Source organism: Populus nigra, chromosome 8 (assembly GCF_951802175.1).
Source record: "Populus nigra chromosome 8, ddPopNigr1.1, whole genome shotgun sequence".
Lineage (NCBI taxonomy): Eukaryota > Viridiplantae > Streptophyta > Magnoliopsida > Malpighiales > Salicaceae > Populus > Populus nigra.
The window spans coordinates 19,851,894-19,878,998 of NC_084859.1; the positions used below are offsets into that span (position 1 = coordinate 19,851,894).

A 27,105-nucleotide genomic window follows, 5' to 3' on the forward strand; every position below is an offset into this window, starting at 1 on the left:
TAGCGCTAGAATACGAATGTTACGAGTGAGGTGCAATCAAAGTTATGAAACTCAGCTAGCGAAGCAAGGGTTAGGCCCGATTGAGTGTGGTTAACTTGGATCAATTTATTTTATTTGAAAAAAAAACTCAAACAATGTGGTTTTGAAAAAAAACAAAAAAAAACTGGTATCATTTAGATTTCAGATCAACTCACTAAAACCCATCAATGCTGTGCTGATAAACAATAATGTCCTCCATTTAGAAAGTTTGTGAAGTGAAAAAAGAAAGGCGAAATGGAAGTTACCTCCACAGGCTTCAAAAACATTAATATTTGATTAATTCACTGGGAAAATATAAAATTAAAAGAAAAAAAATCAAACGAGAGGACTCGGCATTTTTCGACGTCTCATATAAAATTTATAATATAACTAATCCCATCCTTCTCATTTCCAGAAAGAAAAGGAAGCTCAAGAGGAATAAAAGAGAGCTGTGGCATACGGGTAGGCAATAGAGGGTAATGATCTAACATTAATAAAATGCCCACTGTATTTTAATCGAAGTCTAGTGATACATTCTTTTGCACAAGCAACTTAGACGCCCAGCATCAGGGGTATGAAAAGTGGTTCCAAAATCAGCCAACTGCTTCTAAATCTACCTCCGCATCAGTCTCTCCGTCTATCATCCCTGCCTCTGCTTCAGCGTCTGCTTCTATGTGGCCTGCCTCTTGACCACCATCTGTGTCGGGGCTCTGCTTTTGATGTTCATCTGGTGTAGGAGTGCTGCTCTGTGAAATATTGCTGGTCGTGGCCATGGCATCAGAGTCCATTGGTGTAACAGAGGCTTCAAGATCAGTTCTGATTCCTTCACCATCAATCTCGCTTGCAGGTGTTGCAATCTAGCAAAACACATTTACTTGAGACCAGAAAACAATGTCCTAGAGCATCTGTAAAGATTACCAATCTATAAAGCACCTAGCATCCTAATACACCAAATCTCAAGAGTTGACATCGATTGGTCATCTTTTACATCATGAACATCTCAGGGTTTGATCAATAACTCTTAAACTGCAAATTCAAAAAACAATTGATGAGTGAGACTGCCAGTATCTTTCTGCATAAATTGGACCTTCTACTGTCCTGGCTGTTGCAAAAACCTCATCTCGTTTGCACCAAGAATAGGCTAAGTAGCAGAACTTCATTTAGATTTCCTTGCGAGATGAAACATCTACTGTAATAGTAAGCATATTAAAAATTACAACAGTCAACCCATTTCTGTCAATCTCCACATGTTCGATGTCCATGGTAATTTATGAAAGAATCGTATTTTTAATCAGATGAAAAATAGCGAGCTGGTCCAGTTTCCAGAAAGTCAGCCTATTGACGTTAACTAGAAATCTGTCTGCAAATTTTTACATGGACAAACACTCAAGCTTCAAGCAGTTAAAAAATCTATTCAGAACCCCAACAAATAATTAAAATTAATTCTCTTCAAATAATAACAGGAACAAAAAATCCCCTTTTATTTCTAATAAGGGCAACAGGTTCAAATAAATCATTAGAAATTCAAATAACCACATGGAACTAGAAAGCTTATGTTAAGACAGATACCTGATTATCTTCCACTTGATGTGAAGCACCCTTTGGCTCATCCTTTTTGGCACGTTTAGACCTGTCATTGGGTTTAGCTTGGTGTTTGGACCGGACATCTGGTGGCAATAGTTCTAAAGGAACAACTCCTTCAATACCATGGTCAGTAAACTGCAACAAAATCCCCATAGATTCTGTTAGCCAACAGATATCATGAAAAAAAAAATTATGAATATATTGGCTGTAATCATACTCGAGAGAAACCATCCAAATCCTGCCTAGCAGAGACACGGAGACCTTTCCAGCAATAAACCTGGGAAAACAGAGGTAATTATAACTTTTGCAGCCAGCAATCCACATGACTTATCATAACAATACAACTTGCAGCAACAAAGCTCACCTTCAAACAAAGCTAAAATGAGGAGTCACCTGTGTGCTTATTGACTAGGAGATCACATTAAGTTCATACTTTGACACAGCATTCAACCCATCACAACTTTGCGCGAATATAAGAATTTGGGGTCATTCATTACTTATCCTATCATCCCAGTCCCTATCTCAAGAAATAGAGATCATATGATTCATTAATGTGGTTTGCCTTTAATATCTGGGGAGCCACATGCAGCTCTACTCACCATAAAACTAAGAGCAGATGTAGATGATCCAATGTTCATGCAGAATCCATGCAAAACCATGTGAATGTCCTAACTATTATTAAAGCTCGATGATTGATACAAATAAAACAGTTCACTTCATTAGATTATTGGAACATTTATACTTGAGTCCATGTATTCACTTATTAACTTTAATGAGGAACTAAAAGACATGTTAGTCACAAGAACATGCGTGTTTGCATATCCTGATAGTCAGGTGCAACAAACCAGACACTGATCATAATATCACCCATTAGATCTACAAAATTGTCCTTAGTACCATGGGAAAATGTCCCTCCAAGATCTGAATTATCTAACCATAATCAGATTAGGTTCAAGCAATACATTGCAATGCTTTAATACAAGACATACCTCTTTTTCCCCCTGTTTTTTAATCCATGATACACCTCTCTAGCTACCCATTATTTTCTTCTAGTTTCGGTGGTCAATATTCCTCGAAGAACATCCCTCTAACATCCTGATACCCTTATTTATATCCATTATGCAATTTATGTTCGTGTTTTTCATGTTCCCAAACATTTATAGAATAGTGTGTTTTTGAAGTGTTTCCAAAATTCTAAACTTACACATCGATTACCTTATCTTCAACAAATATAATCTTTTAGCCCCAACAACAATATATTCCAGAATCAATTACCACATTAGAAATGATATCAGATAGTAATATCTAATATTATTACTTGTAGTTAACTGAAATGGTAGAAAAGTAAATGATTCAATAGCACCATAACCATGGAATATAAAGTCATGTTTTAACCAAAAATGAAATGTGATGTTTGAATATCAATTTTAAGAACTAAAACTTACCCGGTTATTCTTGTGGTGATAATCAGCTTCTATGCTAGCTGATGGATCCATCTATAAATTCAGTAAATAAAGGAACTTATTCAGATAGCTAACACATCAAGATAAGTACCAAAAAAAAAAAAACAAATATAAAGAAATTTATTTGACTTGGACGAGCATATTAGGGTGGGTGCTTACATCTTCTGCCAATGGTTTCCAGTAATCTGTGATGGCAGGAGTTCGAACACGTTGAGGATCAGTCAAGGCATTCTGGACATGTAAATAAAATCATTCGTACTAACTTGATGAGCTAGAAGTATTAAACTAACACGACATGAAACAACTTCACAAATGAACAACAGGAAAGAAAAACCATAGATTGCTTGGGCTATCACACTATTATGAGCTTCTTTTGGCATTTTGACTACATATATCATTATAATTTAAGTTACCATGCCTCAAAGATGCCATGAATAAAAATATTCAGCAATGCAAAATAACATGAACACAAAGTAAATAAAATCATTCGTACTAACTTGATGAGCTAGAAGTATTAAACTAACACGACATGAAACAACTTCACAAATGAACAACAGGAAAGAAAAACCATAGATTGCTTGGGCTATCACACTATTATGAGCTTCTTTTGGCATTTTGACTACATATATCATTATAATTTAAGTTACCATGCCTCAAAGATGCCATGAATAAAAATATTCAGCAATGCAAAATAACATGAACACAAAGTAATAAGATTTGCTGTTGAATGAAAAATGAAAAGACAAGGAGAATATGACTAGTATGCATATTGTAATCATCAACTCAATTGGTGAATTAGACCAACCGGATTCTGATCTGCCCACTTCCACAATTGTGAGAGCTCTTTATTTCCTAGCCTCCACCTTGGCCTACTGGGGATTAAGAAGAGAACACATATTTCAGAAGAATAGATGAAAACTTTAAACAGAAATGTGAAATAGACATCAGAGGTAAAAATGTATGCAAAAAATATATATAAAAAAAAGATTACAAAAAGATGCCTAAATATGATTTGCAGATAATGAGTTGGAGGGCCATCGATGTAATTGATTCAGTTGCAAGGATCAATGTAATTGACCATGAATAGTTTTCCATTAATTTTCTTGGTCAAAAGACAAACTTTTGGCTGAGATTATTAGGCATTTAAAAACCATATCTTCCATATTTTTTTTCAAAAAGGACACTGTAGTCTGCAAAAGAAAGCTGGGTGTAAATAAGAAAGTGGGATAGAGGTGTTTTCAACTTCATCATCTACACAAAACTTCAATGTAGACCACTAACTTTCATATTGAACCACATACCAGAGCTTGTGAAATCATATTAGCTTTCAAAGCTATAAGCTTCAGCAACTTATTTCACTATTGATGCAAACGTGGTTTTATGAACTATTATCTGTATCCAGTAAAAAAGAACCCATTATATATAACCACTGAATATTCTGGCAGCAAAATCAAATCAAGTGATGCTATCCTACTATCTCCCTCAAAGCACATATTCCTAAAGGGTATAGTGTCATGAATGTAAGCATGAAAGGAAAACATTAAGCAATCAACTTGCATACCGTTTTTTACCTCCGTCTTGGACTGTCTTGTTCTCTATTGGCTGCTTTTCAAATGGAGGGCAACCATCACGTTTCCACCACAGCTAAAAGCATGAAAACTGGGAACTTATGATTCTATAATAAGGTCATCTCATGACACAGGCTATAGACATGCATATCTACTATCAATAGAGAGAGAGGGCAAGCATATTCTTACCCAATTCTTTTCACGTTCTAGAATATGCTCAACCTTGTGAAGAAAATCTTTTCCTTTAGGTGGAGTCATTTCAAGCAACTTCTTTACATGCTCCTCGCGAGATTTTATTTCTTCTTTCTATAGTAAAGAGAAAGTATACTGTCATAGCAAATCATGTCAGTATATCCATCACATATATGCATAATTCACACGTCAACAAGAATATATAATCCAAGTCAAGCAGACAAGAATACGAATGAAATAATATTGTACAGGAGGGATGGTGTTCTTGAAGGCAGTTTCTTTTTTCCCAAAGGGGAAATGGATGCTCTTACAGTCAGGCTGCAGACCAATGAGATTGTCACAATAAGATTGTTACGGTCACACCAATCATTCTTTTTATTTGGTCCTGAATGTCCAAGCAATGCATTTGGAGGAGATGTGTGTTTTTTATGCAGATTTCAATCTATCAAAGTGCATAATGGACGTAAAGAAACACACAAGCAGGAATTTAACGCTGATAATATCCTTTTGCTTCTCTAAGAAAAGGTTGAAAGAAAGACCTTCACATTTCACCTTAAGTCTCCCTAACTGCCTGTTTTATCAATATAGTAGGCTAGTACACAAATGTTGCAATACCTTCGCACATCTAGATTGTGCCATGTGTAAAATCTTCAAACTTCACAAAAGTAAAGGTAAAGAATAACTAGATACTTTCCGCAATTTCATCCTCGCCCACCAGTTCAAACATTTGCCATGAGAAAAGTAACACATGCGTGAGGTCTCAATATTTCAATTTTTTCAGATGTTGATGCTAGAAATCTCAAGAGAATTTCATGAAATACAGCATCAAATTCATTGCTTTCAGAATGTTCTGGCAACAATATATTCAGAAACATGAGCATATATCAGAACTCCAATGATGAAAAGAAATAGTAGGTGTGCACAAGCATGAATCAATTTTGCATGTGTGAGCCTCAAGTGTCCAATCCATCTGCAAGTGTGCAAATAATTTGCAGATTGTAATATAACTTACAAAATCAATAATGGAACAGCACTAACCATGCTTTCAGATGTTAAATCTTTGTCATTCTTTCCTGGAGCCTGCAAAAAAATCCATAGAGTCAATCAATTATGACAGACCAAAAGAGGTGTAGAACAAGAAGACAAACAAAATAAATAAAGAAATGAGAAGCACACAAAAGGCTTTAATTTGAAAATTCAGCAATCATTACCTTAAGGTAGTCAAACAGTATCAGACACTGCACAAGAACATGGCGTCGAAAACTTGGATCTTTTAACTGGAAAATTTAAAAACAAAAAAATTTATAAGCTAAACATTAGATCAAGATGTTCTTCCTATATTGTTCAACAACAGTTTCAAACACCAGTCACCTCTAAACCCATCAGTTTACTGCTTGTGAGATACTTTATGTTAAATGATGCCGCCTCTTCCTCCAAATTGTTAGCACTTCCTTCTTCCTCACTCAAAGGCTGAGCTTCAAAGGCATTCAAGATGACCTATATATCTCAATTTTTTTTTAAATGTCATTATAATGATAACATAGAAGTACAGCAAATACTTGGTAGAATAAAATACAAAGAAAACTTTAATTCAATATCCAGTAAAAAGATATAAAACTCATTTAATACAAAGATAAATGTTCACCATCAAACTCAATGAGAATTTTTGCCACTTGATTGGAGAAAGAGTAAGGGAAGGGTCACAAAAGTACTCCTGAAAAAGCAAGCAAACAAGTTTGTCAGAGTATTTACAGCAAGTAGCTGCAAAACAGAAGAAAACATCCCTTAGAAAGTTAAGAGAAAGTATACTCTAGGCAGCAACTCTCAAACTAAACCAAAATACTGAACAATTCCACTATCAAAGTCCTACAGATAACATAGAATAAGTGATCCTCTTACGGGCACCAAAATCCTAATAGTGCTAAGCAAGAGAAGAAAAAGAAAGCCAAAATAAGAAAAGCAAAACAGACATAGTAGAGAACTCCTAATTAATTTCCTAGTTTCCTCAATATACCATGTCTTTAATAGTATTGTAAGAAAATTCTTAAATAGATTAGGTTTATAAGAAAAACTAAGATATACAGAATATAAAGTCAAATTAAAATAATTTGAAGTAATCTTTTTTCCTTGCATCTTTTATTTCTTTCACCATAAGAAGATGGAACTAAATGCATGATTGTGTTTCCTCTTTGAATCGATTACCATGGATATGTAGTTTCTCACGTAACTAACCCCAGGTTAGTTAAGAGAGAATTTTTGTCAGAGTATGATAAGCACATGTTTGGGTAAAGAGAATGGAATCCTTATCTAAACTAACAGTGATTGTAGAGGCAAGGTTTACCTGCAAACTCCACATGGTTTTATAGAAGTTGAAGTCAAGAGAAATGGCTGAAAAGAAGCGACAAAGATCAGCACATACAACCCTGCAATAAAGTTAAGTGGTACTAGACAAGTCAATACAAAGTTTACTGAAGTTTTCTGTAGCTAAGACGAACCAGCTGGTTGCTCTTTCTCATATTTAGTCTCATTTGATGTGTTGAAAACTCCTTTAATGTTTACAGCTGCAGCCATTAAGCAAAACAAAGTGACATATTAATCCAATGACAGCACTCGCTGTCGAAATACAAGAGCTGAAAATAAATACATACCTGAGCGTTCAGATAGTGGAAAAAAGTGTGCTAGAAACATCAGAATTCGTCCGCAAAACACGACATCATTTGCCTATAAAGTTAAAATATTAGAACCAATGGTTAAGGAAACAGGAGGTAGTAGCCCCTCATATGTTGGAACCGAAGGTTAAGGAAAAAAATAAACAGTAGGGAGTAGCCCCTGTCAAATTTTCCTTTATTTTGGAAACAAAAGAAAAGAGAAGAGGAGAAGGGAAAGCAATTAAAAGGAGTTATAACTGTATTATTGTACTTCAAACAAAAGCAAATCTGACTTTGTTGTTCTGATTGCCGCAGATGAGCACTCTTACATTTTATTCATTATAAAATCACAATCTACAAAGATCATTGAATGCCAAAGATAAAGAACTAATTAACTAAATCAAGAGCTATATCCACATTCAGCATTACCCAGAAATCACTGTTAGACAGATTCTTCCTAACAAGAGAAAGAGGAGACAAGTCATAGGTCTTCATTCAAGACTCATAACATTCCATCATAATAAAGAACTTTTACTCGCTAATGTGAAATAGTCAAGACAAAGCAAATACAAATTCTTTTGTTGACACAGGTTAGAATACAAGAAGTTATGCTTATGTATGTACCACATATATCAATACATTAAACTACCTTTGAAAGGCGTCGGAGAAGTTGATTACATGTTCTCAACATCACAAGTTTTCCACGAGCAAAAAGTTCTTGCTGTATGAAATGCATTCATCAAAATAAACACAGTGGTTAGTTGCAATTGAATATGCAGGACTGGTGTTGGAGAGGCTAATCAAAATCATGAACATGGATAAAAATATAAACAAAAACTTGGAACAACCTGAAGGCATGTACCTTTCCAAGTATATCTTGCTTACTCTCTATGTAACCAAAAATATCCTTGCAATTTCTCATTGTAGACATTTCTGTCAAATCTTCCAACAACTGGAATATCATACCACCCTCAACAAAATCTCTCTCACAGAGATACAGAACAACATCTGGTAGCCCAAAAAGAAGTTAAAAATTTGAAAAGCAATGATAAAATAATAAGATATATGCAAAAAATAAACTTGGTGCTGCCAAAAGATCCAGCAAAAAGTAATGAAACAGCTACATCATTGGTTCAAGCCCTATTCAAATCCACCAGAAGAAGTCCTTGAGATTGATGTTATAATATAAAATCATAAATAAGAAGAATAAGACATCGCCAAGCATGCTAATTGGTCACTCGCTACAAAAATATCAGTTAGAAAATTCCAACAACTTCTAGGAGTCTTGTCGAGTCTTGTCCCAGAGAAAGAACAGTTTGCTAAAGAGGGGTTTTCAACAGTATTTATACTTCTGGAATCTATAGCTCTTCCATCAACCCCTCAACAATCCGTGCAATAATTAGAGCACTGCATGACACAAGCAAATTTAACTCAAAGTTGAAATGAGCATCACAAAGATGACAGTTCCAAGGATTTGCGGAACTCTTTCAAGCTCCATCCACCAGAACCTAGTGCGTTGGAGCACTTTAGGTCTAGTTTTGTCTGAACAAATTACATTTTAAAATCATTAAATTTCTGTAAAGAAAAGGCAAAAAAATGTCCGTGAACCACCACTTCTATAGTTTCACACATTTGTATATTGTGTCAATAAGTGTTAAAATACAGTCTACTCTTGTTTGGTTTAGCTGTTTAAAAATAAACCAAGATGAAACACAAAATTTGTAATCCATCTGGACATTAATCAATTTTTGCCGTAGACCCAATTCACAATTTATCGCAAGCCTATGTGGAAAAGAACTGATAAAAGTAAATAGCCTCTTGCAAAACTAAGCAATTCTATTTTGCATGGATTCTCTCAATCATAAAAACCAGATGAAGCCAACAAAATAAACCAGCTCTCACAGAACCAATTTGCAGGTCCTATTTTATGTAACATTCTGCATCTATAGGGGAATGCTTAAATCAAACCAACTCAAAAATATTTTTCACTAGTCACTAATGAAAAAATTAAAACCAAAAGAAGAAATCAAATTATATCACTTTTTATTTATTTAATCTTGTAGAACACTTCATCACAATTTAACACAACTTAATTCAGAATCCTGGGCACGAGCACAGGAACTAAATAACAATTACAAGCATGTACCTAGCAGACGAGGAATTTGACCCTGTGAGTCTTCACCATCATCAATGGACTTCCCATACAACATTATTTCCTCCCTCGACTGCGCAGAAGATGACTGCATAAAAAACAAATGTAAAATCTCTCAGCTCACACAAAATGAACAAGAAAAGAAAATCCACAATTATCCATATTAACTATAAATAAAATGCTACTTCAATATGCACCACAAAAAAAAAAAAAAAAACAAAAAAACATACCACGAGCTCCTGAAGCAATGTCCGGAGCATATTTTCCAACAATTGATTCTCATCTTGCACTAATTTAGTTTGCTTCTGTGATCATCATTCAATTATACAGCAGCAAATCAGCAAGCACTCCATGCGCAAAAAAAATTGAATGAAGAAAAAAAATTAATCACCTGAGGTTTAATAAATTCTTGAACAGTCTGGAGAGCAAAAGATTCAATTGGACCAGACTGCAATATAGCCCTCCTGAATTCTTCCTGAAAAAAAAAACCAACATAAATAAATTATTATTCAAATAAAAAGTAAAAATGAAATGGAAGCATGTAATTTATTAAGAATCACCAGATATGCAAACAAAAAAAAATAATACCTGTAATTAAAAATAACACCAAAAATAAAAATTAGGTTAGCAATTAATCTCTATTTGACCATTTAAATTGCGATAAATAGGTGATTAAATTAAAAAAGAAAAAACCAAATGTGCAAATAAAACCTCAAAAATCCGAAAATGAAAACCTGTGACTAAAATTAACAGCTAAAATCACAATTAGGTTAGCAATTATTCTCTACTTGACCATTTAAATTGCAATAAATGGACGATTAAAATTCAAAAAATTATTAAGCTGAAACCCTAACAAAAATTTCGAAAACTTCACCGGAACAGCAAAAATTAAAACTGTAGAAAATTAAGCTGCAGGGGAAAAAAAAGGAATCGTTACCATGTTGAAGAATTTAACTACACTGCAAGCCTAAAACTCACGACCCGCACTGTACTTGTTAGTACTGTTAAGTGATTATGGTGCGGTTAGCGCAGTTGAAGGAAAGAGAGGGAAGCAAGCAAGCTGTGTAAAGGGAGCTGCAGCCCGAGAGCAAAGAAGATGGAATTCTCCTGATTTTTTTTAACAAAAAAGTTCGTAGAAAGAGAGGCATGCACGTAACTAGAGGTTTTCGAGCATGGGCTTGTAAATGTCCTCTAAGCCCGGCCCGTGTTTTTGTACTTACCCGTTAAGCATAGTTTGCAAGATCGATAAGGCCAGGCCTGGGTCATAAAACGAGAATATTGACTTTTCAATTTCTTTTAAAAAGTTTAAAATAATATTTTTTTAATAAAAAAAATCGGTGAATTGATAGTCGAGTTTGTAGCCACGTTTTTTTTTCCTTTTAATGAAACTGATTTAGATCTGAGTTGATTTGATTTTGAGTTTATTTATCATTCCAAAATAATGTTGTTAAGTAATGTTAGTTTTTTATAATATATTATATTTCTTTTATGTATGCTTTGGCTCTTTGTTTCTTTTATTTTAAAATTTATTTTAAAAAAACTTCAATTAAAAACTTACTCGTAAGAAAAATAAAATACAAGGATCAAATTAAATTTTAAAAAGAATCAAAATGTATATTAACGAGATATTTTATATTGTTAGCGGCCGATACATGTGAGATATATTCTCAAATTTTATTCAGTGTTGTGTTTCATGTTAGGGTAATAATTGTTTTTTAAAGTAATTTTTGTTTGAAAATACATTAAAATAATATTTTAAAAAATTACTTTTAACATCAACATATAAAAAACAATCTAAAAATATAAAATTTTTAATTTAAAACAAAATAAAAATTAATTTTTTTAAAAAAAAACATGGTAGACTGTGAAAACAAATAACCATTACATCATGTAAATCATGTAAAGAAATACAAAGACTCTTATATAGTCTTCAGTTGACGCAGCTTCGACCAGATTGGAAGGTGTCTGGATCAAGAACCAGAACAATAGGAAGTTCATAGATAATAGAATAAATCCTGAAATGGACAGCCAATCCATACCAAAACGCAGCTCGGACGACATTACCTGCACGGCAGAATATATCCACTGTAGCAACAGAATGTGTTCTGAACATGGAAAGTCTTGCGTGCTTGCCATGGATGCTTAATTTGAAGGGCAATAATCATCAATGAGTTATCAGAGCTGAGATTTGAACATGGCTCTCCTTTCCTAATTTGGTGAGGTCATATGAGAAAGTTTATCCAAATACACCCTTAATTTGGACACCTGAAAGTAGTTAAATACTGAGCACCTGGTGAAAAGTTATATTACCCTAATCGACTCCATTAAGTAGACTGGTCAGTTTCCTGATTGTATAGTTGAGGGCCTTGAGGCCCTTTACCTCTCCTGAAGCTGTAAACCTAATGAAGGGTTTACAAACTCAGTCGCATGACATTGTATGAAATCCTGTGTGAATGGAAACTATAGACAATAATTACCCGATGATCCACATACAATATACAAACATTAACATACGTGTGCATAAGATCTCTGATAATCCCTAGTTAAGGTCATTTCTTGAATGCCGATATTGTTGAATGACCAAAACCGAACTGGTGGTGTTAAGTTCTGAAGAAGCCAGAAGATCTCCGACTGTCCCCAGCTCTGGACACTCTTCCCAGTCGCTCATACCAGTTGTCATAGGTGAGTGTCCTCTACCACCCTTTCCTACAATGAGCAATGAATAGGTATCATGTATGTCTCTTAGAGCCTCTGCTGTTTGAGTCCCATTCTCAACATACTTCTCTACATATCCAACTTGACCTGGCGTCACATATCTGAAAGCAAAAGAAGAATGCAGTTCTTATTGTAACAAGAGCCAAGACGCAATGAAATTACTCTTTCAGAAGGGAAAAAACATGTTTAGAGTAGAAAGAAGCAAAGATGTCAAGCATATATGTAATTTGCCAGTGGATACCTGTTATAGAAATCCTGCACAACAGCCCTGTCGATCTCAGCCTCAATGTCGTGACTTGACATATCCATCAGTAGCTCATCATCCCTGTGGGGTGTGCCTTTATTGTACCCTGTCTGTTCGCTTGACGGTGAATGCTGGAAGTGGATGAGTGTCAAATGAATGTGAGGATGGTTTGAAATCATTTTGCAACACGCCAATGCCTCGCGATCGTCAGAGCCTCCAAAAAATAATGCTGCTATATTTTGCATAGATTGGGAACTAGGTTGTTGAAATCCTGTCTGCCCTCGATCCACGAAGATCCCTACCGAGCATGGCGCATGGCGCAGAATCTTATGGTTGGTGGTTCTCATTCCGACTTTTCCGCTCTCCATTTTCCCATCAAGGCGCTGGTGCTTGTGAAAAGTCAGAAATATGATCGAAACACGCAAGTCCTCAATGGAATCACACACATCCTCGTACATTCTCTCAAAGGAAGACACAACTTTCCTTTGGTGGATCAAAACTTTGGTCTCTATGGTATATGCATCCACGGCATCATTGATCTCCACAACATCATTTCCGCCATAGTCCTCCTCGTCACTGTATTGATCACCATCTTGTAGCTGGTGGTACATCAAATTCTTCTTGGTACGTTTCTTTGGTAGCTCAACTAGGTGCATCAGGTAAGCTGTGACCGGTGTTTTGAGAGATTCACTAAAAGCAGATATTAACCCAATTTTCGATGATATATGCCGAGATCCGTAGACACAAGCCAGCATTCGAAGTTCACTCTCATGTTCACCTAATTCAAGGGAGGTATGGCTGTGAGAAAAATACTCTTCCTTTTTCCTTAATATATGAGCCACTACCACTCCTGCTATCACAGTGTTCATCACCACGACAGATACCACCAGATTTTGAACATTCTCTTGATCCATTGGATTCAACTACAGGAAAAGCATAAAACAACATTACTAAAAGAAAGAAGACATTTTTTATTGAGGTAAGTATCTATGTCAATGCAAGTACCAAATGCTACGCAAAGAAAAACACAAGGGTACTGATAATTCCTGGAAAAGTTTTCAGAAAACTTACAGTATCCTTTGGCAGATTTCGCATGATATGAAATTCGGCATTTCCCTTCAAATCGAGTAAAAAGCCAAGTACAATGCCCTCGTCTGTTGGGATCTTGAGGTAATGGCAAGCAAATAATGTGCCGATAATTTTACTTGCAATGGACATGAAAATCATCATTATAACCATGATGAAACTATTGAAACTTCCCATATAAGAGACATCAAACTGAAAACCTATGCAGCCAAAGTAAACTGGAAGTATGAAGTTGTACGTAGCGTAACTGAGTTTATGCAACAATGACCTAGTAGTTTTGCCTTCCCTAGGGAACATCAAGCCGAATAAAAAGCTAGATGCTGTACTGATGTAGCCGTACTTTTCAATAACAAGTGCCGCCGTTACTAAAAGGGACAAGAAGACCAAGAACTCTGCATGTGTCACATATTTTTGGTTCCGGGTTCTCTGGTTGCACCAAAAGGCCAAATATTTGTTTACAACTATTAGTGCTATGGTCAGTAAAAGCAAAAGAATCCCTTTTCCAAAATATTCCCAGCTAGCTGAATGAACTATAGACCCCAATAGCACGCAAGACATTTCGGAGATTAAAGAAGCACAGACTGCCATTCTTCCTGTATCCGAAGTCAGAAACTTCAGTTCAGCTGCCAGTCGAAAAACTACAGGAGATGCCGAGTTCGCTAGGACTATTATGATGGAACTGGCATAATCAAAACTAGCTTTTATTCTTAATAAAATGATGAGGGAAATAAATGCAACAATACCAAACAAGACACCTATAATCAATCCACCAGATGCAATAATGCTTGCTTTGCGCAAGTTACGCCTCATGTATGGAATATCCATCTCTAGACCTAACAAGAACATAAAAATTGTGCGGAAAATGAATTGCAAAACTTTATAATAGTCTTCAGTAGACGACTGAATAAAGAATTGATTGACTTTGGTGATGCGGGACAACAACGAGGGACCTAGCACAATTCCAGCCTGATAGAACAAGAAACTATCAACACATTAAAATTTATTCGAGTTGGCTTATATACCAGAAAAAGATCAAGATTCATGAACGTATATTGAAAAGAGAAAGATGGATTACCAAGATTTGTGCAACAGGTCCAGGCTGACCGAATTGTTTCAAGAAGAGGTGGAAGCAATGAGAGATGACAAGAATACCAGCAGCCTGCGTGGAGGTTGTAATGAGCGGATTAAATGGATCCCTTGCGCACAGAGCTCTTCCTGCAGCTTCCATTTTTTAATATCACAAAGGAACAAGATAGATTCTAGTAAGATTTTGATTGCTGGAAGTAATAAATTGAAAAAAAAAGTGATTGTGGGATGCAACAAATTGTTCAGTGCTCATCACGGCATGTGTCGTTCCATTTTTTTTCTTTTTGTTGCATTGGTGTAATAGATTCACTGAAAATGTGAACAGTTTTGTGGCAGGAAACGATGGAAGGTGGCTTGAAGGCATTAAAAATAGGGAGGGAAGGCTGATGATGCCCTGGCTTGAAAATCTCTTTGGAGACCGTGTCTGAAGCTGAGCGGCTGGGTTTCATTTGCCCTGTTTACACATGTCGTCAAAGTAATAGAGATCATGACACTTGAAAATACTGACCAAGAGGAAAATCTATTAGGAGGGAGATGGCTTGTTTATTTAACTACTGATTTGCCTTTGATCCTATTTTTAGTGCCAAGATCATTAACTTCTTAGAACAAGCATAAGATATTGCATAGATTTAAGTTATGTAATTATGAACACTGATACAGTTCATTACTAAAAACACCATATTTATCCCAATAACAGCCATTGCAATTTACATGAAAAGAGTTTCTGTACTATTTCATTCCATCTCTTTTTTGCACTATTTATTTCCTGTGAAATGAATATAATATTTCCCATTTTTCTTTCGGAGGAAAATCATCTGAAAATTAATTATTCACAAGATATATCTCAGATTCTGAAACCTTTCAAGTCGAGACAGAATTAATTATTCACTTTGACTTCCAAAGTATATTTAGAAAAAGAAAAAATAAAGAAGCAAAAGTCCCTGAGATGAAAATATATGTAGTTTGGAACCCATCGAACCAGTTACAATGGAAAGTATAATCATATAAAGCTGAAAGACATAGCTCTATGCTCCTCTTTCCAGATTGCCAGTTTGCTGATAACAAGATGTTTCAGAGAAACTAAAGCAAGTTAACCTAGTCCATTTGATCTGTATTTGAGTAACAGACTTCCATCTCAAGCGATTGGATGATTACTGCGACATTCCGAGCAATCAGACACTAACTTCTGATGTCCTTTGTTTTTTTAATGTTCCTAACAATAAGTTCCCCTGCTATTAGCACCTGAAACAAAAAGGAAGGAATGGGACAAAAAAAATTTATGAGATCCTGAATCAGGAAATTGAGGAAAAGCGAGTAAGGCAGATGTTTGTTGGGTTTGAATAGGACAGATGGTGAAAGGTGGGGTATATGAACCTGCGGAAACCGAATGAGGTTCCTCTTCTCCACTGCCATTTCCACTTACAGCTCCTCTAACAACTCCGGGAAATCTGAAATCTGGCGACAATTTTGACTGCTATTGGGCTTCTTTTTGATGAGCTGGAAAAACTTGACTGTCAGTGTCACTGTTGACAATGTTTCTCCCCTTCTCCCATTTCTGAGAGCATGAGACTCCGAAGTCTAAGATCTTCTAAGGATCCAGATAACTTTTGACTGCCATAAAGTTGCTCCAACAGCATCATAGAACACCGATCATAGCCCTCGTCTACCACCCCTTCAAACTTGGATGTTTAAAGAGCTTGATTTTACCTTTTATTTTATTTTTTCGATAGAACTGACTTTTGCCATTTGGGAATGGGAAAATGTTATGGTGAAAGCAGAACTTGATGCAAAGATTATCAAAATCAGTCAGTCAACATTGTGAGGTTTTAGGATCTTATGACTTGTAGAAATTGAACGAGTGTAATGTTGAAGCTCACCTGTATAAACACGACTTTGAAACCTTCTGTCGGTAGATGATGACGGTTCCACAGGTTTTCCATCACATGCCATAATCATTGGAGAAATCCTAACCTCTTGCTCTGAAGTTCCTTATTCCTTTGCATTTTTCCAAGAAGCTAGGACAATTGATAATTTCCAGTTCATGTAAAGGGACTAGGTTACAAACTCCTCGGGAAGTGACCGTAAGCTAGAGCAACCAGAAATTTCAAGCATTACCTGTCTTGGAACAGGTCCTTTACCTGTTCCAACGCCAGGAAGATCATTACCTCTCCTTAAGCAATAAGCTAAACAATGTGTCTAAAACTCAGTCAAATTACATTGTAAGAAATCCTGTTCGAATGAAAACCATAGACAATAACTATCTAACAATTTCACATATATATGTACATTAATATATGTGCACATCAGAAGTCTGATAATCCCTAATTAAGGTCATTTCTCGAATGTCGATATTGTTGAATGACCAAAACCGAACTGTTGGTGTTAAGTTCTGAAGAAGCCAGAAGGTCCCCGACTGTCCCCAGCTCTGGACACTCCTCCCAGTCACTCATACCAGTTGTCATAGGTGAGTTCCCTCTACCACCCTTTCCTACAATGAGCAATGAAAAGGTATCATGTATGTCTCTTAGAGCCTCTGCGGTTTGAGTCCCATTCTCAACATACTTCTCTACATATCCAACTTGACCCGACGTCACATATCTGAAAGAAAAAGAAAAATGCAGTTCTTATATGTAACAAGAGCCAACAGAGGCAATGCAATTACTCTATCAGAAGGAAAAGACATGTTTAGGCAATAAAGAAACAAAGATATCAAATATATATAGTTTACTTGTGGAAACCTGTTATAGAAATCCTGCGTATATGCCCTGTCAATGTCAGCCTCAATCTCGTGATTTGACATTTCCATCAGCAACTCATCATTCCTGTGGAGTATTTCATTGGTGTACTCTGTCTGTTTGCTTGATGGTAAATTCTGGAAGTGTATGAGTGTCAAATGAATGTGAGGATGGTTTGAAATCATTTTGCTACACGCCAATGCCTCGCGATCATCAGGGCCTCCGAAAAATAATGTTGCTATATTTTGCACAGATTGTGAACTAGGTTGTTGAAATCCTGTCTGCCCTCGATCCACGAAGATCCCTACCGAGCATGGGGCATGACGCATAACCTTATGGTTAGTGGTTCTCATTCCATCCTTTCCGCTCTCCATTTTCCCATCAAGGCGCTGGTGCTTGTGAAAAGTCAGAAATATGATCGAAACACGCAAGTCCTCAATGGAATCACACACATCCTCGTACATTCTCTCAAAGTAAGACACAACTTTCCTTTGGTGGATCAAAACTTTGGTCTCCATGGTATATGCATCCACAGCATCATTGATCTCCACAACATCATTTCCGCCATAGTCCTCTTCGTCACTGTATTGATCACCATCTTGTAGCTGGTGGTACATCAAATTCTTCTTGGTACGTTTCTTTGGTAGCTCAACTAGGTGCATCAGGTAAGTGGTGACTGGTGTTTTGAGAGATTCACTAAAAGCAGAGATTAATCCAATTTTCGATGATATATTCCGAGATCCGTAGACACAAGCCAGCATTCGAAGTTCACTCTCATGTTCACCTAATTCAAGTGAGATATGGCTGTGAGAAAAATACTCTTCTTTTTTCCTTAATATATGAGCCACTACCACTCCTGCTATCACAGTGTTAATCACCACAACAGTTAGCACCATACCGTGAACATCTGCTTCCTCCCACTGTTTCATCTATAGGAAAAGCATAAAATAATTTCATTTACGGAAAGAAGAGAACGATTTTTTTTTCAGTATTCATATCAACGCATCCTGCCATAGAGTAATTCAAAAAAGCACAAGGGTACTGATAATTTTTCCAAAAACTTACAGTTTCCTTTGGCAGCTTTCCCAAGATCTGAAGTTCGGCATTTCCCTTCAAATCGAGTAAAAAGCCAAGTACAATACCCTCGTCTGTTGAGATCTTGAGGTAATGGCAAGCAACTAGCGTGCCAATAATTTTAGTTGCGATGGACATTACAATCATCACAATAACCGTGATCAAAGGTTTTAATCCACCCAAAATAGAAACATTAAGCTGAAAACCTATGTAGCCAAAGTACACTGGAAGTATGAAGTTGTATGTAGCGTAACTGAGTTTATGCAACAATGTCCGAGTAGTTTTGCCTTCCCTAGGGAACATCAAGCCTAACAAAAAGCAAGAGATTGCACTGTTGTAACCATATTCTTCAATAAAAAGTGCGGCCGCTATTAAAAGGAACAAGAAGACTAAAAACTCTGTGTTCGTCACATATTTTTGGTTCCGAATCCTCTGGTTACACCACGAAGCCAAATACTTGTTTATACCTATAAGTGTCACGGTCATAAGAAGGAAAAGAATCCCTGTTCCTAAATTTTTCCATGGATCCACTGCGAGGCTAACAGACCTCCATAACACGCAAAACATTTCAGTTATCAAAGAAGCGCAGACTGCCAATCTTCCCGTATCTGAAGTCAGAAACTTCAGTTCAGCTGCCAGTCGAAAAACTACAGGAGATGCCGAGTTCGTTAATGCTATTATGATGATAGTGGCAAAATCAAAAAGTTGGGATTTTATTTTTAACAAAATGATGAGGGAAATGGATACAGCAATACCAAACAAGACACCTACAATCACCCCACCAGATGCAATAATGCTCGCTTTTCGCAAGCTTCGCCTCATGTAAGGAATATCCATCTCTAGGCCTATCAAGAACATGAAAACTGTGCGGAAAATGGCTTCAATTACTTCATAATAATCCGCGGTACTCGACTGAATAAAGAATCGATTAACTTTGGGGATGCGGGACAACAATGAGGGACCTAGAACAATTCCAGCCTGATGAAACAAAAGAGTATATAAGCTGGCATAAACGTTACATAAATTGATATTTAGGGATGTATATGGAAAGAGAAAGATTGATTACCAAGATTTGTGCAACAGGTCCGGGCTGTCCGAATTGTTTCAAGAAAAGGTGGAAGCAATGAGAGATGACAAGAATGCCAGCAGACTGCGCGAAGGTTGTAATGAGTGGGTTAAACGGATCGCTTACGCACAGAGCTCTTCTTGCAGCTTCCATTGTTTAACATCTCCAAGGAACAAGATAGAATCTAGGAAAGATTTTGTCTGCTGGAAGTAATTATTGAAAAACAAAATGATTGTGGGATGCAACAGCTTGTTCAGTGCTCATCATGGACGATGTGTAGTTTCATATTTTGTTTTCATTGATGTAAAAGATTCACTGAAAATGTGATTGGTTTTGTGGCAGGAAACTATGGAAGGTGGCTTGAAGGCATTAAATATAGGGAGGGAATGGAAGGGCGTTGATGGCCTTGGCTTGAAAATGTCTTTGTAGACCATGTCTGGAGCTTGGAGGCTGAGTTTTAGTTTCCTCCTTTACACATGTCGTCAAAGTAATAGAGGTCATGACACTTGGAAATACTGACCAAGAGGAATATGCTTGGAGGGAAGCTTTTCAAGCATTATCTGCCTCAGTCAATTGCCTATAACGTTTTATTAACAGTGCATTGTTGTCTAACCAAAAAACAGTTTGGGTTACCGAATAAATCATTTTTATTAAAATCATATCATTTTGTTTTTTAGGTTCGTCTGGATCAATCTCAAGTTTTGTTTAACTAGAAACCTGCTTGATGCATTGAAAATGAGCGCACCTTTTCTCATTCCATTTCATTATGTTTTGGAGCTGCATGCTTAAGTACTCGCTAGAATAACAGTACATAATCAACAGACCTAATTTGACCATCAAAGCCCCAGACAAGACCCAAAGGAATTCAAGAAAACAAGGAAAAACAGAACAGATATGAGAAATTTGGGCAACCAACTCTATCCACTCCCATTAGAGATGCATAGGAAATCGAATTGTCCCTATCTCACGGGTTATTTATCATAACAATAACTTAGCATGTCCATGCACGTAAAAAGCATCATCCTAACTACCCATCAAACATTTACCAATTTGTTCTCCAGTCAACAAGTCAGCTTTACAGGTTGCAGCTCTCCTACCACTCTGATGTTTCCCAAACCCTCCACCAATTGAGCCAACTATTTATATTTTGTTCACTAGGAGACAACCCACTACATTACTTTCCATCTTCCATTTTTTTTGTCATTTTTTTCACAGTGCATCCTGACATAATATAGGATGCGGAGTCCAAAGCTAAACAGGTTTTCCATAATCTTAGTCAAGGAGATGCCCATTCAAAGTAATGACAGCGGGCACCTCTAGTGGCAGTCCAGTTGCCACAGCCAAAGAACAGGCTACCTTGCTTCGGTCCAGGCTTTCGAACCATTCCCTTGCTGCTTTTCACCCCACAGAAACAAAAGGGGTGATACGGGAAAACAGGAATACGCATTTCCTTCAGCTTTTGGGGTTGATGCGGTGAAAAGGACAGGTTCTCGGGGGACTGCTTGCATGGCAATGAACTGTCAGTTGTGTTCCACATCAGCGAGTTGGTGATGGAGAATCTGATACCCCGATGCATGAGTAGGGCAAGCAGCCGAGCAGTATTTTTGGCATCATCCAGTCCACAGTGAGCACGGCCCTGCCATTCTAGGCCTGCCATCTCAACAGCCTCCTTCAGACATCTTGCACCACCAAATATTTCACAGAACGGAACTTTTAAGTTGATCCATCTGACAAATGTAAGGAAAAGAAAAAAGAATATCATGTCAGAGGCACTTATGACATATCCACACAAAAAAAAAAGAAACAGAGCTGCAATTCATTCACAATGAAAAATAGTTTGCCCAGAAATTCAAATATATTTATAATGGAATGGTTCAAATCTACAAGTTTTTATCTGGTCATTTACCGATTAAAATAAGGAGGCTTCCTGATCTTCTTGAATCGGCACTCAGACTCCAACATCACCCGACAATCCCAGTTTGACCATGTCACCACAGCAAAGCTAGTATTTTTTATCCCTTTATTCTCAAGCCATTTATCATGCCTGAGGAGTGCTTCACTAAGAGTAACACCTCTGTCCACCTGGAGCCACACAGAAATACAAGAATAAGATAGAGGCAACATGATGTTCATCAAAAAGTTTAGAAGAGAGATTAACGTAAAGAAAATTCTAAGAAACTAGTTGAAGTAAGCAACACTTTAAAAAGTGTGCCCAGCTTGCAATTCAAAGTAATAAAATAATTCACATCGCAAAACCTAAGAGATAGTGTTTAACGAGAAATTTTATATTCCTACAGGAGTAACTAACAATACTCCATGAGGAGATAGAGAGTTACAAGGAAGAGACAAAAAGCAGATGGAGAAAGTGAAAAAACCTCTCTCATGCCAATGTTTCTCTCTCTTCCACTTGTCTCTCTCTCCTCATAAAGTAAATGTTGGTAATCACTCCCAGGGTAATGTATATTTCTAGTCCAGCACTATCTGGTCTTTTAAAGGGACAGTCGACCTACCTAACCTAGTACAACGTAAATTGAACACTGTTGATAGACATTCCAAGAAACACATACACAGTACTCTTTTCTAAAAAGTAAAGGAATTCCAAACTAACCTGGATTTGCTGGATACCAGTCAGATCCCTGCAGAAATCACTGAGGTGCTGATTGCATGTTGGTCGCACATATGTCTGAAAACACGCTTCTAGTTGACCAGTGACACTGCTCACAATGACAGATGGAAACTCAATTATCTCTTGTGGATGAGGATTTCTTTCCTTGTCACAAGTAGCCTCAAAGTCTATGACCACAAAATACTGAAAATCTTGTAACTGGATCTCACATGGATAACCTTGAGATAACATATTGAAAGGAGCATACTGAAATCGAGTCTCCAAAGGAAAGGGATAAAATTGGCTTTCAAAACAATTCATTTGGCATGGCGGCATCTTTTGAGAGTCTGGATAAAAGGTAGACCATGAGCCAAAATCATGATGGTAGGCAGGTTTGTTCTGAAATTCACTTGGAAGTTCAAGAAACTCGCTGCTTAGTGAGTGAACTGGTTCAACAACATCCCTGCCTGGGTGAGCACCAATTTCTTCTTTGAACCGAAAGCTTTCAAAGGTATTCCCATAAGGGAATCCCTTGATTTGGAGGCATTTTAAGGAGGCCTCACAGCTCCTTTGCATAGTTTCTGTCAAGAAGAAATGAAAAACAGCAAACACTTGAGAAAATTTTATTTTAATAATCTGTTATCATCAACCATATTTAACAGTTCTGATAAACAGTAAAACAAACAAGAAATACCAAGTGTGTGAATCCCGGGAAAGCCTCTAATACACATTTTTTGGAAAATAATAATGTATTGAGAATACACAGCACATGCAAAAAAAGTGCCAAAGATGGAAAAAACAAGAAAAGAAAAAAAGAAAAGAGAAACAAAAACAAAATGCTGCTACATGGACAGACAACTGCGTATACACAGAAAATGCTAAAGCAGAGCCGTTGTAGATAATACTAAAGGATGTGAGATAAGAAACAAGTAAAGCATAGCAACAATTGGCTGGATAATCTGGACCATAATATCTAGTGACATGAGCATTTACTGCTGCCTTTATCTTTCTTCTGGGATAACCAAAAACTTTACCAGAGGACAACAGAATGGATTCCAATCACAGAACTAAGAATTCTGGTTGCAAAAAATTAATCCACCAAATCTATGATGAAACTTCTATATACTAGATAAAAGTGCAGAGTTAAAACCAACCATCTAAAATAAATCAGAAGCAACTCTTCCCCTCAACAGCCCTCCTTGTACATCCCTTCTACACTAGCCAGAAAATAAAAGAGTAAGAATATTTCCTCTTATCTGTACACAATTGTATAGCCATTCAAGTGAACACCTCACAATCTTCAGCATTCCAAGTATATGATACATCCCATGACATCTTCCTGAAGCAAAAGTCCAAATAATAGGTAACCAAAGCCTCCTTATCCCTAGACAACACAAAAAGAGAGAGAGATCCAGAAATTGCTCCTTTAAGTGGCGTGGTATCAATTAGCATCATCATCCAAACCACAATAATGCATCTAGATGCTAAAGCACTATCATATGAATTCAAAACACCAAGGTCTTTCCCTTCTACCAGACATAAATAACATACAACATGCACATTTTCAAGAGGCCACAACAAGTAGCTTCACAAAGTTGTTTCTTAAAAACAAGCCATTGATTTTGACAAAATTCTGGAGAAAGAAGGGTTTTTTAGGTAGATAATGTAGCAGATGGTTAAAGCATTAACTCTTATTTTCTTAGAGAGAACATTGTCACAAAAGGAATGACTTGTGTTTAGGATGGACCTAATTCATTAAAATTTGTTGGACCTTCCCAACCAGTTTCACGTCACTATCTTGTTTTGATGAATTCAATGACACTCCATTTGGTTTGAAAATATGTGGATTTCTTACCTTCTTTCAGATATAAGGTAAGGAAATGGGGAAGTAAGTTTCCAGCTGCAGATGGAGATGTACAGGCTTGAAGGTCTGAAGTGGTTTTTCATCTCTCACAAAATGAGTAAGGCCCCTTGTTTGGCTGATTTTACCAGGATTCTTGGATTATTGTCGAGGATGAACAAATTAAGGTTTTTAACTGGATTCTACCTTGAATGAGATTGCGTGAGGGGAACTAATCTATGCTCATTACAATAATTCCCAAAAAATATCCTTTTGTCAAAGGTTTATTAGTTTGCTAATGAGCTTGCACAAGATTTTCACTTAAGTGCCAATCAAATTGACAAGGTATTCACATTCTACACATGCTTCTGTAGTTGGATACCTAAAATGTACTTTAGTAGCTAATCGTCAATGACACTAGAAGAAGTAAACTGCACCGATTGTACACACTTAAATCAGCAGATGATAGGATCACGATTAAAATGGTATAGGACCATGCCAGGGCCAGCATTGAAACTGTTTTATTCAACTTTCTCCAAAACCTTTTCTGAACCTAGGCTCTAGATGTGGAAAGCTACATTGCACATCAACTCAACATGCAATAAATTTCAAATCACACACATGCATAGAATGCCACCACTTGAACACTTCGTGCAATTTCTATCTACCAAAAACCTAAATATCCAAATCACACAATTCCTCACTAATATCCAAATCTCTGCAAAACATAAAATCACACATCCTCCACTCCACAAGAATTTATAAACATTCAAGTAGCAATTACCTCACCAGCTACCAAATCACGCAACAACACCACAAAACATTCACCAACCATGTTATATCACAAAACTAAACTGCAGTGCAGTGTGATCAACCAGTAACCAGCACTCAAAAAATCCCTCAAGTCTCCAACTTTACAATTCAATTCTCCATTGTAAGCAAAACCCATTATAGAAAATCGATCAAATAACATTATCACAAAAAAAAAAAAAAACAGATTACACTACCACACATATAATTGAAATAACACTCGAAACAGATCAAAAGTTTTCAAAATTCAGAAAAACAAACAAAACCCAGAAGAGAAAACACAACAAAACAGAGCATAAGCATACCTTTATTTTCAAGGGCCATCATGATCTTGTGTATAATTAAGATCCACCAGCAAGTACATCAGATCTTCCTCTATTCAGCCCACCTATACCGACCATTAACAGTAATTAATCACTTATACGTATAAATACACGGTTCTTAATACACCAGTTATATCTCTTTTAACATCAGCAAAGAAATAAATGCTAGAGAAAGAAGGAGAATAAACCTGGTGTGATTTGGAAATGTGAGAGAGCGAGGGAGGTTATGCTTATAAGAGACTCTGGTTTTTTTTTTTAACATAGTTTTCATTTAATATTAATTATATTACAGTAATATATAATTAGATAAATGATATTCTATTTTTTATCCAAAAAAATTATCAAATCAATTTTCCAAATAATTAATGAGTTTGCTTTATATTATCATTTAAAGATTACAAATTTTAGAAAAAAATATAAGTTCTTGTAATTATTCCAATTCAAGTTTAAATTATTTTTTTAAAATATGATATAGAAAATTAATATTAGAAAAAAATGATCGTACTTACTAATTCCAAATAAAATATTGGCTATGAGATTTTTTGAAACACTTATTTGGAATAAGTTTTGAAAGCAAACATAATAATATGCATACAATTATTTGTTTCCTCATTTAGATACTTTTTATTAGTGTTTTTTAATCTCTTGAAAATAAATTTGAGTGGGGCCCGAGAAAGGAAGAAAAAATTGTGTGGACACGTGTCCGAATTGGAATGGTTTAACATCGTCAGTTGATGTCAGGGAGTTCAGATATTTGATGTTTTGTTTGTGTGAGAGAATTTTGTATGGCAACAACAATTGGAGAGTTCTTTCTTTTTTTCTTTATTTTTTTGTGCTTTTTTTTATTTCTATAAGTTTATATTTGGTGAGGCCATTATAAAAAAATAAAAATATATTTTATTAAAAAAATAAAGATAGAAATATAAAAAAATTGATTTTTATTATAATTTTTTAACAGATTTTTGTATTTTCAAAATAAAAATATATAAAAAAAAGTTTTTAAGTTAATGAAGAATTGATCACTTGGATATTTTTGTGTTGTATTGATGGGGCCTATGGAAGATTTTATTTGCTTGGCATGAATTGATTCCTGTTTTCTGTCTTGCTCGACTCTTTTCTTTTTGGCTTGTTTGAGAAATTAAGTGGAGAGTGTGTTTGAGAATTTTTTTCTAATTATTTAATTGTTGCCCTTACAATTGCATACATAGAAATTAATAATAATAAATTTAGAAGGTTGTTAGTGATTTAGTTTTTAGGTTTTACATTTGTGATTCAAGAGATTGTTTGTTTTATGTTTGAAATTGCATTTTAAAATTATATTTGGTCTGAAAAAAATATTAAAGTGATATTTTTAATAATTTTAATGTGCTGATATTAAAAATAATATATATATATATATATATATATAATTATTCTGAAATAATTTCAAGTAAAAAACAATTTTAAAAAATACTTTACATTATAATACTAAACTCATTTTATTTTTTATTAACATAAGTGTTCGAGTTAGTTTGCGCACACCTCAACTAATGTAACAGACCCTGAAGTTAATGACTATATAAGTCTCCAGTGGCCCTGAGGTTTGTAAAACTTAAATTAGTAATTTTTAAAAAACACATCTAGAATCTGATCAGTTGAGTCACACCCCTCTCGTCACTAAACTTATTTTTATTTGCATAAGTCGCTAGGCTGTTTAGATCTAAAATTTGATTAAACCATGTTGATTTGAAGTGATCAAAATCTTCCTAAAAAAAAAATGAAAAAGGAAAATTGATTGTTTTATTTCTTGCTTGAAAATAAAAATAAAAATAAAAATTTTGTATTAATCTGATGACTCCATATTAATCTAGTAAACAATAAATATAACACTTAACTGGATCATCTTTTCAACGAATT

The 27,105-nt window shown here is 35.7% G+C and overlaps 4 protein-coding genes across 11 annotated transcripts; all 4 read right to left on the minus strand.

Moving 5' to 3' along the window:
• Nucleotides 1-374: 374 nt before the first annotated feature.
• Nucleotides 375-10,753, minus strand: LOC133701156 (THO complex subunit 1-like). Of its 5 annotated transcripts, none has more exons than XM_062124981.1 (21): nt 10,563-10,753; nt 10,017-10,100; nt 9,856-9,930; nt 9,620-9,713; nt 8,336-8,481; nt 8,123-8,194; nt 7,474-7,546; nt 7,321-7,386; nt 7,167-7,213; nt 6,471-6,539; nt 6,197-6,322; nt 6,037-6,102; nt 5,864-5,905; nt 4,823-4,939; nt 4,627-4,709; nt 3,871-3,937; nt 3,225-3,296; nt 3,048-3,098; nt 1,820-1,879; nt 1,588-1,737; nt 375-875 (listed from the first exon to the last, which is right to left on the minus strand). In XM_062124981.1, exons 1-21 carry the CDS (start codon nt 10,563-10,565, stop codon nt 612-614), a joined length of 1,827 nt encoding a protein of 608 aa, XP_061980965.1. In that variant the 5' UTR covers nt 10,566-10,753; the 3' UTR covers nt 375-611. The 5 variants fall into 5 exon arrangements, with proteins under 5 accessions (XP_061980965.1, XP_061980968.1, XP_061980967.1 ...); XM_062124984.1 differs by having other exon boundaries at nt 3,871-3,934; nt 4,627-4,667; nt 10,563-10,747; XM_062124983.1 differs by having other exon boundaries at nt 4,627-4,667; nt 10,563-10,747.
• Nucleotides 10,754-12,164: 1,411 nt separating this feature from the next.
• LOC133701476 (cation/H(+) antiporter 2-like) lies at nt 12,165-14,898 on the minus strand. The gene is made up of 4 exons (XM_062125405.1): nt 14,746-14,898; nt 13,656-14,636; nt 12,582-13,507; nt 12,165-12,441 (listed from the first exon to the last, which is right to left on the minus strand). Exons 1-4 carry the CDS (start codon nt 14,896-14,898, stop codon nt 12,165-12,167), a joined length of 2,337 nt encoding a protein of 778 aa, XP_061981389.1.
• Nucleotides 14,899-15,736: 838 nt separating this feature from the next.
• On the minus strand, nt 15,737-20,108 carry LOC133700342 (cation/H(+) antiporter 2-like). 2 transcript variants are annotated; one of them, XM_062123841.1, is made up of 6 exons: nt 19,632-20,108; nt 18,557-19,543; nt 17,495-18,420; nt 16,634-17,354; nt 16,131-16,536; nt 15,737-15,998 (listed from the first exon to the last, which is right to left on the minus strand). In XM_062123841.1, the coding sequence occupies exons 1-4, from the start codon at nt 19,782-19,784 to the stop codon at nt 17,078-17,080; spliced, it is 2,343 nt and encodes a 780-aa protein (XP_061979825.1). In that variant the 5' UTR covers nt 19,785-20,108; the 3' UTR covers nt 15,737-15,998; nt 16,131-16,536; nt 16,634-17,077. The 2 variants fall into 2 exon arrangements, with proteins under 2 accessions (XP_061979825.1, XP_061979824.1); XM_062123840.1 differs by having other exon boundaries at nt 16,131-17,354.
• A 466-nt stretch (nt 20,109-20,574) lies between these two features.
• On the minus strand, nt 20,575-25,518 carry LOC133701623 (uncharacterized). 3 transcript variants are annotated; one of them, XM_062125608.1, is made up of 5 exons: nt 25,398-25,518; nt 25,192-25,274; nt 22,240-22,817; nt 21,538-21,713; nt 20,575-21,358 (listed from the first exon to the last, which is right to left on the minus strand). In XM_062125608.1, the coding sequence occupies exons 2-5, from the start codon at nt 25,211-25,213 to the stop codon at nt 20,908-20,910; spliced, it is 1,227 nt and encodes a 408-aa protein (XP_061981592.1). In that variant the 5' UTR covers nt 25,214-25,274; nt 25,398-25,518; the 3' UTR covers nt 20,575-20,907. The 3 variants fall into 3 exon arrangements, with proteins under 3 accessions (XP_061981592.1, XP_061981593.1, XP_061981594.1); XM_062125609.1 differs by lacking the exon at nt 25,398-25,518 and adding an exon at nt 23,391-23,620 and having other exon boundaries at nt 25,192-25,280; XM_062125610.1 differs by lacking the exon at nt 25,398-25,518 and adding an exon at nt 23,391-23,575 and having other exon boundaries at nt 25,192-25,267.
• Between the last annotated feature and the right edge of the window lie 1,587 nt (nt 25,519-27,105).

Coding starts and splice junctions, on each gene's coding strand:
- LOC133700342 (XM_062123841.1), bottom strand. CDS start 19,784: ATGGAAGCTGCAAGAAGAGCTCTGTGCGTAAGCGATCCGTTTAACCCA. Junction 18,421..18,556: donor GAAAGCTGCCAAAGGAAACT/GTAAGTTTTTGG, acceptor CTTTTCCTATAG/ATGAAACAGTGGGAGGAAGC. Junction 17,355..17,494: donor ACGCAGGATTTCTATAACAG/GTTTCCACAAGT, acceptor TTTTTCTTTCAG/ATATGTGACGTCGGGTCAAG.
- LOC133701156 (XM_062124981.1), bottom strand. Junction 7,214..7,320: donor TGAGAAAGAGCAACCAGCTG/GTTCGTCTTAGC, acceptor GCTTCTTTTCAG/CCATTTCTCTTGACTTCAAC. Junction 6,323..6,470: donor AATTCTCATTGAGTTTGATG/GTGAACATTTAT, acceptor TGAGATATATAG/GTCATCTTGAATGCCTTTGA.
- LOC133701476 (XM_062125405.1), bottom strand. CDS start 14,898: ATGGAAGCTGCAGGAAGAGCTCTGTGCGCAAGGGATCCATTTAATCCG. Junction 14,637..14,745: donor GACCTGTTGCACAAATCTTG/GTAATCCATCTT, acceptor TTGTTCTATCAG/GCTGGAATTGTGCTAGGTCC. Junction 12,442..12,581: donor GTGCAGGATTTCTATAACAG/GTATCCACTGGC, acceptor TTTTGCTTTCAG/ATATGTGACGCCAGGTCAAG.
- LOC133701623 (XM_062125608.1), bottom strand. CDS start 25,213: ATGATGGCCCTTGAAAATAAAG. Junction 22,818..25,191: donor GATGGCCCTTGAAAATAAAG/GTATGCTTATGC, acceptor TCTTCTTGACAG/AAACTATGCAAAGGAGCTGT. Junction 21,359..21,537: donor AAGCCTCCTTATTTTAATCG/GTAAATGACCAG, acceptor TACATTTGTCAG/ATGGATCAACTTAAAAGTTC.